This window comes from Pipistrellus kuhlii, unplaced genomic scaffold (assembly GCF_014108245.1).
Source record: "Pipistrellus kuhlii isolate mPipKuh1 unplaced genomic scaffold, mPipKuh1.p scaffold_m20_p_1, whole genome shotgun sequence".
Lineage (NCBI taxonomy): Eukaryota > Metazoa > Chordata > Mammalia > Chiroptera > Vespertilionidae > Pipistrellus > Pipistrellus kuhlii.
Window position 1 is genome coordinate 73,212,647 of NW_023425404.1, and position 18,371 is coordinate 73,231,017.

The 18,371-nt window shown below is 37.0% G+C and overlaps 1 protein-coding gene across 1 annotated transcript in view; it reads left to right on the plus strand.

Annotated features, from left to right (window-relative positions):
- Positions 1 to 18,371, plus strand: part of SRP54 (signal recognition particle 54) — a 49,123-nt gene that overhangs the window by 8,778 nt on the left and 21,974 nt on the right. Inside the window, exons 2-4 of the mRNA XM_036451786.2 lie at positions 3,647 to 3,757; positions 12,068 to 12,159; positions 13,872 to 13,956. Of these exons, the coding sequence (XP_036307679.1) occupies positions 3,680 to 3,757; positions 12,068 to 12,159; positions 13,872 to 13,956 (255 nt within the window). The 5' untranslated portion in view covers positions 3,647 to 3,679. The remainder of the gene's footprint in view (positions 1 to 3,646; positions 3,758 to 12,067; positions 12,160 to 13,871; positions 13,957 to 18,371) is intronic.

Sequence of the window (18,371 nt, forward strand, 5' to 3'; positions counted from 1 at the left end):
AAATTATATCTCAATAGGAGATGCGGGAGGGAGCTATATTGTCAGCCAGGGGAAGAGTATGCCAGCTAGTACTAAGGCCCTGAGGTTGAAACATGCAGCATCCACAGCAAGGTCAGTTGATTACAAAAGAGTGTTTGTATGTTATTTGGGAATGTCTTACATTCCATTCATTTTAAAGACTTTCCCTCTGCATGAAATGGGAAGTTGTTGAGGTTTTGAGCAGAATTCTAACACCATAGTTTTCAGAAACACACCCTTGAAAATTGCAGAGAAAACACTGCAGAAGTTAAATTATATTAAATATTATTCTCTACTGGAGTGCATGTTTTTATAAACAGGCAAATATATTTTAAAATATGATGCCAATAAGTACTTACATAAGGAAAAATGTGTTAGGAAACTTCAGAGAAGTATTTTTTATTTTAAAAGAGCCAGTCAATATGGGAAGATTGGTTTATTTTTAAAAAATACATTTTATTGATTTTTTACAAAGAGGAAGGGAGAGGGATAAAGAGTTAGAAACATTGATGAGAGAGAAACATCGATCAGCTGCCTTCTGCACACCTACTACTGGGGATGTGCCCGCAACCAAGGTACATGCCCTTGACTGGAATCAAACTTGGGACCCTTCAGTTCACAGGCCGACACTCTATCCACTGAGCCAAACCGGTTAGGGCTGGTTTATTTTTGAGAGTTAACTTGTATAGCTTTTTAAAATGGAGGATGATCTCTTATGACATAATCTTTAAAAAAGTTAATTGTGGTGTCATAATTAGAATTATATCACTCCTGGTAATGTAGTGGTATAGGAAATGAACTAAAACATCTGGATCTTATTTCTTAACCTCTAGAGTACATGTTTACTTGAGCAATAATAATTTAGTTTATGAGTATGGGATAATAAATAAAAAGTTCCGCGTCTTTTCTATGAAGCTGTTGCTCTTTCAAGTTAAGTAACCATGTAACTGCAAATAATTATGGTAAGTACATTTTTTTTTCCAGTTCCATCAAGTGTTGGCAGTAATATTTTAGGTTCCTAATTATGAAATTTTTCCTCAGTAAAAGGGTAGTGTTTAATTTAGAGTTCAACTTGGATGTCTTTGCCAGTGATTGGTTCTTGAGTTCACTTTCGCTTTCTTTTTCTTTTGACTCCCCTCATCTCTCCACAAGTCAGCTCTTTTTCTCTACTGTTTATTTTATTTTTAATCTCCTGTATACTGTATAGATGGGATTTAGTCTAGATACATTAGACTAGATTAGTTTGGAAGAGTTACTAAAATAGTTGTTTTTGAGCAATGAACTTTTCTGCCAAAATTGCTATATTGGACAATTGATATTTCTTAACCTGGTTCTTTAGAGCTTTTTGTATTCTGTATTTCCTTTGAACTATATAACCCTCTGTCACGACCAGAATGTTTTATTTACTGTCCCCCAAATAATACTCACTAAACTATAAGTACAGTGCAAATATAAGGTTTAAACATGTCCCAGGCTTTTTCCATGTCTCCATTTCTGGTTGTGCCATTTCACTTTCTTCAAATTCCCTTTGTCCTCTTCTCCACCTATACAAATTCTACCCATATTTCAGGATCAGATTCATATTCAGCCTTTTCAATAAAGCCTACTCTGTGTACTTGAGCCTGTTTTTTCTTCCTTTGAATTTTTACTAAAGTAATCAATCATTGGCAGTTAACCATAAACTTTTTATAAAAATATATTTTGATATTTTATAGAGAGAAAGGGAAAAGGATAGGGAGTTAGAAACATAGATGAGAGAGAAACATTGATCAGCTGCTTCATGCACACCCCCTCCTGGGGATGTGCCCACAATCAAGGTACATGCCTTTGACCGGAATCAAACTTGAGACCCTTTAGTCCCTAGGCCGACACTCCATCCACTGAGCCAAACCAGTTAGGGCTAACCATAAACTTTTATTGCTAGCTTTAAACTAGTACTTTACTGGTATTAATCAAGGCTCTCCCAATGGATGTGTGTATGTCTATACATACGTATAAAAAGAGACTTATATGAGAATTGGCTCATGTGATAATGGAGGCTGACAGTCACAAGATCAACAGGGTGAGTCAACAAGATGGAGACTCAGGCCCTGGCAGGTTTAAAAAAAAACAACCACATAAGATACAAGACTCAGGAGAGCAGAGCTGAAGTTATATGATACTATTGTAGTTCAGTTTAGAGGCTGGCAGGCTTGGGACCTAGAAGGAGCTGTTTCAGTTTGAGTCTGAAGGCAGGAAAAAGCTAATATCCAGTCCAAAGACAGTCAGGCTAAAGGGATTCTCTTTTAATATTTAATTTCTTTTGCTCTTTATTCATGTGTCTTGTCTTGCCAGCTGGGAGATAACTTGAGGGCAGGGACGCTGTAAGTCATATTTGCTTGTTTATCATCTATGAGTCTTTGCATCCTGGCTTAATGTGTAGTAGGTACATCTACACACTTTATAAAACCATTAACATTTTAGAGCTGGGGAGAGCCTTGGGGTTATTTTACTTTAGAGTTGGGGAATCAAGAACAGCTTTAAAATAGGGAGATGAATAATATACCACTGTTCCTGATTGTTACAAAAATAAAATGAGATCATGTAATGTGTGTGAAAAGTTTGATTCATTAAATAAAACTTTTGCTTAAATTGTGATTCAGAATAGTTTGGGGTGTGTGTGTGTGTGTGTGTGTGTGTGTGTGTGTGTGTGTTAATCCTTACCTAAGGATATTTCTCCCATTGATTTTTAGAGAGAGTGGAAGGGGGAGGGAGAGGGAGAGAGAGAGAAAATTACCAATGTAAGAGAGATAATTGATTGGTTGCCTCACCCATCTCACCCATGCACCCCTGGCCCCTGTTCAGGGCCAGGGATGAAGCCTGCAACTGAAGTACATGCCCTTGACTGGAATCAAACATAGGACCCTACAGTCTATGGACTGATACTCTATCCACTGAGCCAAACCAGCCAGGGCAAAATATTTTTTAAAAAGTCCTTCAAGCCCTAACCGGTTTGGCTCAGTGTATAGAGCGTCAGCCTGAAGACTGAAAGGTCCCGGGTTCGATTCTGGTGAAGGGCATGTACCTTGGTTGCAGGCACATCCCCAATGGGAGGTGTGCAGGAGGCAGCTGATTGATGTTTCTTACTCTCTATCCCTCCCCCTTCCTCTCTGATAAAAAAATCAATAAAATATATTTTAAAAAAAATAAAAATAAGTCCTTCAATTTGGTAAATTAGACAATGTTTCCTGGGTGGGGGATTAACTTTTTAAAAACTTTTCTTTTTTTCTATCTCTCTTCATTTAAAAATGTACATGATACATCAATTACTCATACTCACAAGTATGTCCAAAATGAGAATAGATTTAATTTGTGATCATGTCATTGTTTCCTCCAAACATTATCTGACATGTTGAATTTACTGATTCCTATAGAATATCCCAATTATAAGGTGTCATAACCTAGTGACAGCTTTATGTTTGGATCTGCCTGTATTAAAGCTGCAGTATGAGGCTATAGAAATTGAAGTTATAATATCTAAACCCTAGAGTACTTTAATTTTAATACTCTTCTTTAGAAGTCTATAGTTGTGGAAACCTGGTATTGATTGTTTTCAAGTGTTTTTATTTAATTTATTTTTTCCTCCTAGATTTTCTTGTAATCACATCTTAAAGCCTCCAAGATGGTACTAGCAGACCTTGGAAGAAAAATAACATCAGCATTACGCTCATTGAGCAATGCCACCATTATCAATGAAGAGGTATGTGAAATATATATTATTGCACATCATCCCTACCATTGGGGAGATGGATTATTAATAATCTCTATGTTTATATTTATCTTAATGTTGATTTAATATGTATAGATAAAAACCTAAAATGGATATAATAGTGTGTTTTTTATTGAGTCGACAATCTTCCTATTAAAATTTTAACTTTCTTTGAAGAATTAAAACAGAAAAAAAACCTTGACTTATATGTAAAAATGACATTTAATATTCTGAAAATGTCTGAGATTTGGAAATATACTTTTCAAAAAATATATTTTCAAATTTATTTCAGGGGGAAAGGGAGAGGGAGAGAGAGATAGAAATGTAAATGATGAGAGAGAATCACTGATCGGTTGCCTCCTGCATACCCCCTACTGGGGATTGAACCTACCACTCAGACGTATTCCCAGAAATGGAATTGCTGGATCATAAGGCATGTGCCCTGACTGATAATCGAACCATGATCTCCTGGTTCATAGATCAGTGCTCAACCACTGAGCTGCACTGGCTGGGCTGGAAATAGACTTTTGTTTGTCTCCTAACATAGGCCTAAAATTTCAGTGTTCTGCTTCTTTCTTCCTGGGTAGGCATGTGTATACCTGACCTTTTCTCCTCAACTTTTATTTAGCATCCTATCTACCCTGTTTCCCCGAAAATAAGACAGTGTCTTATATTAATTTTTGCTCCCAAAGATGCGCTAGGTCTTATTTTCAAGGGATGTCTTATTTTTCCATGAAGAATACGGTACACATTTATTGTTAAATGAAAATAAAGGAAATTTATTACCTGTATACGGTACGGTAGTACGGTAGTTGTCAACACAAACCAAACTGTGAATCCTACAGTATCAAGAATTTACTCATTTATTCAATGACAATCATGTCATCATCTTCTGGAACATCATCATAACAATCCAATTCCTAAATTTCCTGGTGAATTTCTTGTGACTCCATTTCTTTCAGAATCAGTGGACCAAATCTCTCATGTTTAGCCTGGGGGTGGGGGGGGCTTTATTTTTGGGGGATGCCTTATATTTCACTCAGAAGGAAACCTGTAAGTAGGTCCTATTTTCAGAGGATGTCTTATTTTCAGGGAAACACGGTAATAAAAGAGTAATATGCAAATTGACCATTACTCCAAAACACAAGATGGCCACCACAAGTAGGCCTGCAGGAGAGAGCAGTTGTGGGCAGTTAGGGGTGACCAGGCCAGCAGAGGGGGGTATTTGGGGGGTCCCCAGGCCTGTAGGGGAGGGCAGTTGCGGGCGATCAGGCAAGCAGGGAGGACAGTTGGGGTTGACTGGGCCAACAGGGGAGGACAGTTGGGGGCAACCAGGGCAGTTGGGGGTGACCAGGTCTGCAGGGGAGGGCAGTTGGGGGAGACCCAAACCTGCAGGGGAGGAGAGTTGCGGCATACCCAGGCCTGCAGGGGAGAGCAGTTGGAGGGGATCAGGCCTGCAGGGAAGGGCATTTAGGGGTAACCAGGATGGCAAGGGAGGGTAGTTAGGGGCAATCAGGCTGGCCAGGGAGCAGTTGGGTGTCAATCAGGCTGATAGGGGAATGGTTAGGAGGTGATCAGGCTGGCAGGCAGAAGCGGTTAGGGGCAATCAGGCAGGGGCAGGTGAGGAGTTGGGAGCCAGCAGCCCTGGATTGTGAGAAGGATGTCTGAACCCCACTGGGATTGGGCCTAAATGTGCAGTCAGACATCTCTCAAGGGATCCCAGATTGGAGAGGGTACAGGCTGGGCTGAGAGACAACACCCCCCCCCCCCTCCCATGCACAAATTTTGTGGACCAGGCCTCTAGTTTTTATATAAGACTAATATTTTCATCTTTTCTACTTTGATTTATTTTCTCTGAAGTCCTCATTTATTTCTGTGGGGATTAATCCCCCAACTTTTTATGTATGGGAAGACTGAGCTCCCTGGCCAGGGCATTTTTTTTGGAAATTTTGAAAGCTGACTCCTTATATGGTATTTGAAATACTCTTTTGCCTAGCTTTTTTGTGAAGATTTATCTTTTTCCCACACGATTTGTTTTAATGGTTTGTCAGTTGAAAAAAGATTATTTTAATCCACAAGAATACTTTATATTTTGTGGTGCCAGTGGAAAAGTATTGACTTTGGTTTTGGAAGGCCTTATTTAATATCCTACTTAGTAGGTGTGTGATAAAAATTTAGGCAAGTCAACTTAAGCTTCCTTAATGTATAAAATCAGAAAATAGTATTTACCTATGATTATAAGAATCAAATTAAATAATAGGTAAAAAGTACTTAACTTGGAGGTTTGAAAAAAATTTTTAATTATAAATTTGTTATCAATATAATAAGCTAATGGTATTAAATAATTTTGGGATCATCTTTGAGCTCAGCTAGTCCTGCCTCTCACTTAATAACAACAGAAAGTAAGTTGCACATGTTTATTTATTGGAAGAACCAGATTAGAATCTTTTCTCTAATTCCTCATCTGGGACTTTTTTTTCCCTTGAATTTCTTAGGGTGACATTGGTTAATAGAATTATAGGTTTCAAGTGTACAGTTCTATACTACATCAACTGTATATTGTACTGTGTATCCATCACCTGAAGTCAATTCCTCCATTGCCGTTTATTGCCCTTTCACCCTCACCTACCTCTCCCAGCCCCTTTTCACACGGGTGATCACTTTGTCTGTGTCTATGAAGTTTTGTGTTTTTTTTCTTTGCTTGATCCCTTCAACCTTTTGTACCTAACCCTCAACCCCCTTCCCCTCTGACAGCTGTCAGTCTGTTCTCTGTATCTATGAGTTTGTTTCTGCTTTGTTTGTTAGTTTTGTTCTTTAGATTCCACATGTAAGTAAAATCATATAGTTCTTGTCTTTCTCTGGCTGGCTTATTTCACTTAGCATAATGCTCTCTAGGTCCATCCATGCTGTCACAAAAGGGAAGATTTCCTGCTTTTTTTATGGCTGCGTAGAATCCTATTGTGTAGATGTGCCACAGCTTTTTTTTTTTTTTTTTTTTTTTTAATTATTATCTGTGCCACAGCTTTTTTATCCACTCATCTATTAATAGGCACTTGGACTACTTCCAAATCTTGGCTATTGAAAATAGCAAAGAATCAGTTTTTCAGGTTTCTTCAGATATATTCCCAGAAGTGGGATTGCTGGGTCATAAGGCAGTTTTATTTTTAAATTTGTTTTCATTGTTGACACTATTACATATGTCCTCCATTTTCTTCCCCTTTGCTCACCTCTACCCAGCCCCTGGCCACCCCTCTCCTGACCTTTAGCACACTCTTGTCTATGTCCATGGACAATGCATATATATTCTTTGGCTAGTCTCTTCACATCCTTCTATCCAGACCTCCTCCCCCCCAAACCCTTCTCCTCTTGACATTTGTCAGTCTGTTCCATGTATCCATGCCTCTGGTTATATTTTGTTTGTTGGTTTATTTTGTTCATTAGATTCCATATATTAATGAGATCATATGGTATTTATCTTTCTCTGACTGGCATATTAGCATAATAATCTGCAGATCTATCCATGCTGTCACAAAGGGTAAGAGGTCCTTATTTTTCACAGCTACATAGTATTCCATTGTGTAAATACACCACAGCTTTTTAATCCACTCATCTACTGATGGTCACTTGAGCTGTTTTCAGATCTTAACTATTATAAATAATGCTGCTATGAACATAGGGATGCATATATTCTGTTTGGTGCTTCAGGATTCTTAGGATATATTCCCAAAAATAGGATTGCTGGGTCAAATGGCAGTTCCATTTTTAAATTTTTGAGGGAGCTCCATGTGCTTTCCACAGTGGTCGCACCAGTCTGCATTTCCACAAACAGTGCATGAAGGTTCCCTTTTCTCCACATCCTCACCAATACTTGCTGTTTGTTAATTTATTGATGTTAGACATTCTGACAAGTGTGAGATGATATCTCATTGTAGTTTTAATTTGCATTTCTCTGATGATTGGTGACATTGAGCATTTTTCATATGTCTGTTGCCCATCTATCTGTATATTCTCTTTGGAGAAGTATCTATTCATGTCCTTTGCCCATTTTTTAATTAGATTGTTTGGGGGTTTTTTTTTGGTATTGAGTTTTATAAGTTCTTTATATATTTTGGATATTAACCCCTTATCTGATGTATCACTGCTGAATATGTTTTCCCATTCAGTGGATTGTCTTTTCATTTTGTTGATGTTTTTCTTTGCTGTGCAAAACCTTTTTAGTTTAATGTAGTCTCATTTGTTTATTTTTTTCTTATGTTTCCCTTGCCCAAGGGGACATAACAGAAAAAAATACTGCTAAGAGAAATGTCTGAGATTTTACTGCCTAAGATTTCTTTTAGGATTTTTATAGTTTGAAATCTAACATTTGTCTTTAATCCATTTTGAGTTTATTCTTGTATATGATATAAGAAGGTGGTCTAGTTTCTTTCTTTTTTTTTTTTGCACATATTTGTCCATTTTTCCCAACACCTTTTATTGAATAGACTATCTCTACCCCATTATATGCTTCCTTTGTCAAATATTAATTTACCAAAGTGAAGGCATGGGTTTGTTTCTCTATTCTTCCATTGATCTATATGCCTGTTTTTATGCCAGTACGATGCTGTTTTGGTTACTGTGGCCTTGTAGTGTAGTTTGAAATTAGATGAGCATGATTCCTCCAATTTTGTTCTTCTTTCTCAAGATTCTGTGGCTATTCTGGGTCTTTTGTGGTTCCATATACATTTTTGGAATATTTATTCTAAGTTCAGTGAACTATGCCATTGGTATCTTGATAGGAATTGTGTTGAATCTATTGATTACTTTGGGTAGTATGGATATTTTAGGGATGCTAATTCTTCCTATCCTGAACAAATATACTTCCACTTATTTATCTCTTCTTCAGTTTCTTATAATTTTCCAAGTATAGGTCTTTTAATCCTTGGTTAAATTTATTTCTAGGTATTTTATTTTATTTTTTGAAGCAATTGTGAATTGGTTTATTTTCTTAGTTTCCTGTTCTGATAGTTCATTATTAATATTAAAAAATGCATTTAATTTCAGGTATTTATTATGTATTCTGCTACTTTACTGAATTCATTTATTCTAGTAGTTTTTTGGTGGAATCTTTAGAGTTCCCTATATACAGTATTGTATCATCTGCAAATAGTGACAGCTTTACTTCTTTTTAAAAAACTATTTATTTATTTTGTTAATCCTTACCAAGGATATTTTTTCCATTGATTTTTAAAGAGGAGGGGAAGAGAGAGAGAAAAAAAAAAAAGAGCAAGAGAGAGAAACATTGAAGTGAGAGAGACACATCACGTTGATTTGTTGCCCCCTGCATGTGCCCCAACCAGCGCCAGGGATCGAAACTACAGCCCAGGTATGTGCCCTTCATCAGGTATCAAACCTACAGCCCTTCCATGTATGGGTCAGTGTTCTAATCACTGCAAGGGCAACAGTTTTACTTCTTCTTTTCCAATTTCAATGCCTTTTATTTCTTCTTGTTGTCTGATTGCTGTGGCTAAAACTTCCAGTGCTGTCTTCTATAATAAAAGAATAATATGCTAATTTGACCGTCCTTTCTGACAAAGCCGGCCGAGGGAAGCCAGCCCAGTTCCCAGGTGCCAGAGGGAAGCTGGTGCCGGCAGCGAGGGCATCGGGCCTCTAGTGTTGAGTAAGAGTGGTAAAAGTGGGCATCCCTTTCTTGTTCCCATACTTAACGGTAAGGTTTGTAGTTTTTGCCCATTGAGTATGATGTTGGCTGTGGGTTTGTCATCTGTAGCCTTTATTATGTTGAGGAATGTTCCCTCTATTTCTACTTTGCTGAGAGTTTTTATCATAAATGGGTGTTAGACTTTATCAAATGCTTTTTCTGCATCTATTGATATGATCATGAGGTTTTTATCCTTCATTTGCAGATATTATACCAACCTTGCATCCCAACTTGACTATTGTGTATGACTTTTTAATGTATTGCTGTATCTGGCTTGCTAATCTGGTTTTCGGAATTAGGATAATGCTGGCCTCATAAAATGAGCTTAGGAGTTTTCCCTCCTCTTGAATTTTTTGGAATAATTTGAGAAGGATAGGTGTTAGTTCTTTGAACATTTGGTAAGATTCATCTGTAAAGTCATCCAGTTGAGGGCTTTTGTTTGTTGGTAGTTTTTTTTTTTTTTATTACTACTTTCATTTTTCTAGTTATAATCTGTCTGAGATTCTCTGATTCTTCCTGATTAAGTTTTAGAAGAATGTATATTTTAGCAATTTATCCATTTCATCCAGATTTTCCAAATTGTTGGGATATAGTTTTTCATAATATTTTCTTACAGTTCTTTGTATTTTCTTGGTGTCAATTGTTACTTCTCCTGTTTATATCATTTTTTATTTTATTCATTTGGGTCCTCTATTTTTTTCCTGATGAGTTTGGTTAAAAGTCTGTCAATCTTATTCATTTTTCCAATAAACCAGCTTTTGGTTTCATTGATCTTTGGTATCATTTCTTTATACTCTATTTTGTTATTTCTGCTCTTATTTTTATTACTTTCTTCCTTATACTCACTTTGGGCTTTGTTTGTTGTTCTTTTTCAAGTTTCTTTAAATGTAAAGTTAGATTGTTGGGGGGTTTTTTTTGTGGGTTTTTTTTTACATTTTTCTTGTGTTTTTTTTTTTACATTTTTCTTGTAGTTCTGTAATGCTATGAATTTCCCTGTTAGAACTGCTTTTGCTGTGTAGATTTGGGGTTGTTGTGTTCTCATTTTTATTTATTCCAAGGTATCTTTTTATTTCTTCTTGATCTCATTGTTAACCCATTCTTGTTTAGTAACATGTTCTTTAGCCTCCATGTCTTCATGTGTTTTTTAGTCTTTATCTTATGATTGGTTTCTAGTTTCATAACCTTATGGTAAGTGAAGATGCTTGATATGATTTTCGTCTTCATAAATTTTTTGAGACTTGATTTATGTACTAACTGTGGTTTATCCTAGAAAATGTGTTTGAAAAGAATATATCCTGCTGCTTTGAAGTGAAATGCTCTGAAGATACAATTAAATCCATTTGATCTACTGTGTTATTTAAGGCCACTATTTCTTATTTATTTTCTGTCTGGAAGATCTATCCATTAATGTTAATAGGGTACTAAAACCCTACTATGACTGTTGCTGTCAATCCCTTTATGTCCATTGAGATTTGCTGTACATACTTAGGTGCTCCAATGTTGGGCACACAAATGTTTACAAGGGCTATATCCCTGCCCTCATGGAGTTTACCTTCTAGTGTGTAAACACTTATTTACATGAGCAGCAAAAGCCTCATCTTTTCTTTTGGTGTGTGTGTTAATCCTCACCTGAGGACATTTTTTATTTATTATTATTTTTTATTTTTATTTTTTAGGAGAACGAGAGGCAGGAAGGGAGGGAGGAAAAGAGAGAAAGAAACATCAGTGAGAGAGACACATCTGTTGGTTGCCTCCCGGAAGGGCATCAAAACCTGGACCCTTCAGTGTGCGAGCCAACATTCTAACCATGGAGCATATCGTCAGTTCTTTTTAAAAAAAATATATTTTATTGATTTTGTATAGAGAGGAAGGGAGAGAGATAGAGAGAAACATCGATGAGAGAGAGTTCACCGATCAGCCGCCTCCTGCACACCCCCCACTGGGGATGTGCCCGCAACCAAGGAACATGCCCTTGACCGGAATCGAACCCAGGACCCTTCAGTCCCCAAACCGACGCTCTATCCTTTGAGCCAAACCGGTTTCGGCCATTGTCAGTTCTTAAGACTTTTTAATTTTGATCTTTTAATCATGATGACTTACCACTCAACTAATATGTGATGATAGTAAGTTGTTAGTGGAGGATCATTTCCTTTTCACTTTGTTCCTCTGCTCTGAATGGAAACAGTAGACTGGATCATTTTATTTTGTTACATTTTCCTCATGGTAGTCCAGTTAAGTAGATATTGTGAATATAAAGTGTTGTGTATCAGCAAACAGAAGGTGTTCAGTGACATAGAAAACTTCACTGGCAACACTATTGTGTAGTAACTTTTTTGGCTTATATATTGTCTTTATTATTTAATATCGGAATAAAATTATAATTAATATTTAGTTGAATAAAACTAAATAGAATGTATTATTTTGACAAAATGACTAGACATTTTATAAGATGATATCTCTAAAGCTAACAAAACTTTTTGTTTCCTCAATAATGTAATATTGTTTTTATTTAGCTATGATAGTATATGATGACTTATCAACCATTGTTTTTATATGATTGAATTGAAAATAATACACTGAGCATTTCAATTTGTGCTTATTTGCAGGTATTAAATGCTATGCTAAAAGAAGTATGCACAGCATTATTGGAAGCAGATGTTAATATTAAACTAGTGAAGCAACTAAGAGAAAATGTAAAGTAAGTTCAATTTATTAGGAAATAAAACAGGCAACACTAAATTTAGTTTTCTGGGCTGAAGAGCTAACTAGAAAAGTTCTGTATAAGGAAAGTTTTCTGATATACAGCACTGGAAAAAATAGAACTCATATATTTAGAAGATTCAGTGTATAGTGTATTTTCATGATTGTTCAAAGAATAAATTACATGTGGCTTTCATTTAATTATTGATTTCTTTCCATTTTACTACTGTCTTTGGATGGATTCAATCATATATTGTATAGTATTTCAATATAAAAACCTTTTAACAATTCAGATTCTTTATAGAAAAGTGGTGCCATTTTATCCTCTTCAGTCTTAAGATAGCATTAATCAGTCTTCTTCATTATGGAAGAACTAGAGGCTCAGTACACAAAATTTATGCACAGCAGGGGGGTGTCCCCTCAGCTTGACCTGCACCTTCTCATAATCCAGAACCCCTCAGGGAATGTTTAACTGCCAGTTGGGGATCAGGACTAAACTAGCAGTTGGACATTCCTCTCACAATCCAGGATCACTAGGTCATAACCGCTCATCTGCCTGCCTGCCTGCCTGATCGCCCCTAACCCCTCTGTCTGCTTGCCTCATCACCCCTAACCACTCACCTGCCTGCCTCATTACCCCTAACCACTTGCCTGCCTGCCTTATTGCCTCTAACCCCTCTGCCTGCCTTCTTGATCACCCCTAACCCCTCTGCCTGCCTTCTTGATCACCCCTAACTGCTCACCTACTTGTCTCATTGCCCCTAACTTCCTCTGCCTGCCTGCTTGATTGCCCCTAACTGCTCACCTGCCTGCCTCATAGCCCCAACCACTCTGTCTACCTGCTTGATCGCCCCTTACTGCTCACCTGATCTCTCCTAACCACTCTTCCTGCCTGCCTGATCATCCCTAACCACTTGCCTGCCTGCCTGATTGCCCCTAACTTTCTCTGTCTGCCTGCCTGATTGCCTGTAACTGCTTGCCTGCCTGCCTGATTGCCCCTAACCACCTCTGCCCCTACCACCATGGCTTCATCTGGAAGGACGTCCAGAATGATGTCTGGAAGGTCATTTGGCTGTCCAGTCTAATTAGCATATTACACTTTTATTACTATAGAATTGTCTTCTCTTTCAATTTCCATTTTGGTTTCTTTGTCCAAATTTGAATGAAGTACAAATGTGTCTGCTCTCAGTTATCTTGTATACAGGGAGGGTCACTGGCTGGAGTAGGGCACATAGAATAATGTAAGGAACTCAGTTAACTGCTTAATTCTAGTCCTTGTTATGCACAGGTCGTCCCTCCTTTTCATATTACCAGACTGGATAATAAATGTAGTACTGTTAGCATTTAAGTATGTAGGACTAGAGAAGTAGTTTTATTTTCTGCTATGTTTAAATTTATTTGAAGTATATATACTGCAAGAAAAATTTTAAAAATTAATACTCTGCAGTGATATGAAGACAAACTAATATTTAAAATTTTTTAAAAGCCTTCCAAACTAACCAATGTCTTATGTTTAACATTTCATGATACAGTTTGGAACAGTCTTTATAGTATAGGCTTTTGAATCTGTAGTAATTACATACATGTTAATTTAAAGGTTATTAATATGAATAATTTAATATTTTTACATTTTTTGGGGAGAGAAACTTCTTTTTTTAGTGTCTTAACTGGCTCTTCTTCCTCCTACCCCCAAATACCATCATCATGAAGGTCTGCTATTGATCTTGAGGAGATGGCATCTGGGCTTAACAAAAGAAAAATGATTCAGCATGCTGTATTTAAAGAACTTGTGAAGGTAAAAAGTATATCAAGCTTCTGCTATGATTCTCTATAGACTCAAAGGATAAAAATACGTTAGCACTGCAAACAGGAATATTATTTCAGAATACTTTTTTATGTTTTTATAGACTATTCATCTATTATATATTAGAAGTTTTGAGGATAATTAACTTTTCTAACGTGGCCTAATTTTATTATAGACTTTTCTAAATACAAAATTCTGATTACAGATATGAAGTCCAGTACTATTCCTGCAAAAAAATGCCAAAGTCATGTTTTGCCTATTTGCAGGTTCTACTTTTGTACAGAAAATCACTCCGGACAAGTGTTCTTTTCTATACCCTTCATTGTGTACAGTGTTCTCTTTGAAAAGGCCAAATATCCCAACTCTTGCCTAGATATGAGCAATTTTGGACTAAAAAGTTTTATTTTGCATTAGTAAATATAACTTATTACTCTGCTTCACCTTAGAACTGATATTGCTGCTGCTATCATGAAAATTATAGTGAAATCTTTAGAGTTTTAATGAATATGTATGCAATCTAATGGTGGGAGGAGGGTGGGAGGAGAAGGAACTAAAGCCCTTTTTCCTTTGTCTTTTTTTTTCTTTCTTTTTTTAAAAATATATTTTATTGATTTTTTACAGAAAGGAAGGGAGAGAGATAGAGAGCCAGAAACGTCGATGAGAGAGAAACATCGACCAGCTGCCTCTTGCACACCCCCCACCGGGGATGTGCCCACAACCAAGGTACATGCCCCTGACCAGAATCGAACCCGGGACCCTTCAGTCCGCAGACCGATGCTCTACCACTGAGCCAAACTGGTTTCGGCTCCTTTTTCTTTTTTTAAATATATTTTATTGATTTTTTATAGAGAGGAAAGGAGAGAGAGAGAGAGAGCTAGGAACGTCGATGAGAGAGAAACATCAACCAGCTACCTCTTGCACACCCCCTACCGGGGATGTGCCCACAACCAATGTATATGCCCTTGACTGGAATCGAACCTGGGACCCTTCAGTCCGCAGGCCGACACTCTAGCCAAACCGGTTTCGGCTCCTTTTTCTTTTTAAAGAGCAACAGATGTCTGCTAGTGGTCTCCTGGTATTTTCGTCTTTGGTGTGTGATTTGTTTCATTTACTCCTTTGGTTCCTGCAGAGCTATTTAGTACTTGGAGAAAGTCTAGTTACCTCAGATGGCTATGTCATTTCAGTTTAATCCTGTAGACTAATTAATAAAAAAGGAAATTCAGAGGAAAGGAATCAAAGTATTTATCTAGTTACACTTCTCAGTTGCAGTTGAGAAAAGTAAGTCAACTAGTTAGTGGCAGACCTAGGTCTGATCTCCAAATTCCTTGTGCAGTGCTGTTCACATTATTTCCAGATTGCTTTTCATCTGGCACCTGAGATGAGCACAGGATGAGTGAAAATTGTTAATCTGGAGCCTGGCTTCTATAAGCGATTCTGGAGTATTAAGTTCTTTATTAAAAAGCATTTACTATTGAGTATCTGCCTTATTCTAGGCAGTATGCTAAATGCTGCTGATAACAGAAATGAGCAAGACTGGTGCTTATATTCAGCAGCTTATGGTCCAGAGCAGTGGTGTTCAAAGTAAGGTCAAACTGTTTTCACAGTAACACAAAGACATTATTTGCCTTTTTTGTCTCTTTTATTGGGTTGGTATTTCTACTGATGGTGCAAAAGCAGTTGTGAGTAAAACTCCCCAGCGCAAATCAAAGCAATGGTACCAAACTATACTGGTAGAGATTGTACTCTTTACTACCCCATACTTGTAATAAATAAATAAATTGCCAATTTCATTTAAGAATGCCCTTGATGGAGCAATAGATATTATTAGTTATACTAAATCTTGACCCTTGAGTATACACAAGTCTTTATAAGATTTTGTGTGATGAAATGGGAAATATGCAGAAAGCCCTTTTGCTGCATACTGAAATTTGATGGTTGACTTGAAGAAAGCACGTTTGATTGTTTGATTATAAGCCACTTTTTCTGCATCACCATTTTTATATGAATGTACAAAAATAGGTAGTCTGGTTATTCAGACTTGGGTATTTAGCAAATATTTTCTCCATAGTAAATAAAGTAAGCCTGCCACTTTAAGACAAATAACTAACAATATTGTGGCGAGCAATAAAATTCAAGTTTTCAGGTGAAAACTAGAAACTTGTATCTCTACCTTAAGTTTGACAGTGTTCCAGTATTTACTTTTCTGATGAGATTAGTATTAATATTAATAAATAAAATTATTTGATGTTATATAACTCTCCCTAAGTGGGGGCTGCTTGTATCGGCTACCTTCCGAAGACTGGAGTATGGGAAGGATGAAAGTAAGAGTGACTTTACGGTGGCAAAATCCGACAAACACCATCTCAGGCAGGTGACCAAGATCAACATCAACAGTGATAAGTCATGTTGTAGTACATATCATCAGTATAATTAATGAAACACTTCACCCCTGCAGTCTCCTCCAAAAATGCCTGTAACCCCAATATAATCATGAGAAAGGCCTCAGGCAAATGCCATCAGGGTCAATTGTACAAAAACCAGACCAGTATTTCTCAAAACTGTCCAAGTCATCAAAACCAAAGAAAGTCTGAGAAAATGTCATAGCCAAGAGGACTGAGGCTTTTTACAAAAAAAAAAAGAGAGGATATGAGGATTTAATATAATATGGAATCCTGGATGGTATTCTGGAACAGAAAAGCAACATTGGGTAAAAACTAGGGAAATTGGAATAAAAGTATCGGCAGGCGTTAGTTAATAATAATGTATCAATATTGGTTCATAGATTAGAACAAAGGTACCACTGTAATTTAATTTGCTAATAATAAGAGTAATTGGATATGGAGCATATGGGAACTTTCTGTACTACTTCACAACTGTTCTGCAAATTAAAATATTCTAAAATAAAAAGTTTATATTTTTAAAAAAATTATTTGATGTTATATAGTGAATGTGAATTCCAATATTTTCAAAATGATTAATGTCTGATTTTAGAAAATCATGTAACAGTATAAGATCCATGCAAAGTGCAAGATGCAATAACAGATTTTAATGTAATAGAGCAGCGATTTTTCAACTGCAGTGGCACACTGGTGTGCTGCAAGAATTTTTAAAACATTCAGTATCCTGCCAAAACTGGTTTGGCTTAGTGGATAGAGCGTCAGCCTGTGGACTGAAAGGTCCCAGGTTCGATTCCGGTCAAAAGCACGTACCTTGGTTGCGGGCACATCCCCAGTGTGGGGTGTGCAGAAGGCAGCTAATCGATGTTTCTCTCTCATCAGTGTTTCTAACTTTCTATCCCTCTCCCTTCCTCTCTCTAAAATAGGGGTATCGAACTCAATCAGAAAAGGGGCCAAAATCTAAAATCCAGCCTAAATCGCGGGCCGAATGGTTTACTGAACAGTCATAAACTGTCATTGTGATGGAAATGCAGCGGAGTGCAGTGATGACAGCGCTGTGCGGGCCACATTGCAAGGCCTGGCGGGACGGATTTGGCCCGCGGGCCTTGTGTTTGACACATGTGCTCTAAAAAATCAATAAAATATATTTTTTAATAATTCAATATCTGACTATTTAGTCAGGGGCACTGACCTCTTTTCCCTTAGGTTATCATATTAAGAAGTGACAAAAACCAGTACAACAACAGCTGTCTGAGGTGAATGAATCAAAATTATACCTGGTTGCCCTGGCCGGTTTGGCTCAGTGGATAGAGTGACAGCCTGTGGACTCAGGGGTCCCAGGTTCAATTCTGTCAAGGGCATATAGCTTGGTTGAGGGCACATACCCAGTAGGGAGTGTGCTGGAGGCAGCTGGTTGCTGTTTCTAGCTCCTTATCTCTCTCCCTTCCTCTCTGTAAAAAGTCAATTAAAAAAAAAAAAAATATATATATATATATATATATATATATATATATATATATATATATATATAATAGCTGTTTTTTTGTCAAATCAGCAAAAAGTACAATATATTTTCTGTTATGCCACAGAATTTTATTTTTAAAATATATTTTATTGATTTTTTACAGAAAGGAAGGGACAGGGATAGAGAGTTAGAAACATCGATGAGAGACAAACAATCAGCTGCCTCTTGCACACCCCCTACTGAGTATGTGTCCTTAACTAAGGTACATGCCCTTGACCAGAATCAAACCTGGGACCTTTCAGTCCGCAGGCCAACACTATAACCACTGAACCAAACTGGTTTCGGCATGGTATGCCACAGAATTTTAGTAATTAGTTTATGCGTGCCATGAGATGAAAAAGGTTGAAAGTCGTAATAGAGTATGAAAGTTAATAGGGAAAAAAAAAAGTTATTAGGGTTTCATATTCCATACTGCACTAATCTTTACCAACTACCTTGATTATAAAGGAGTCCTGAGACTAAAAATTTCTGTACTGTTATTGTTG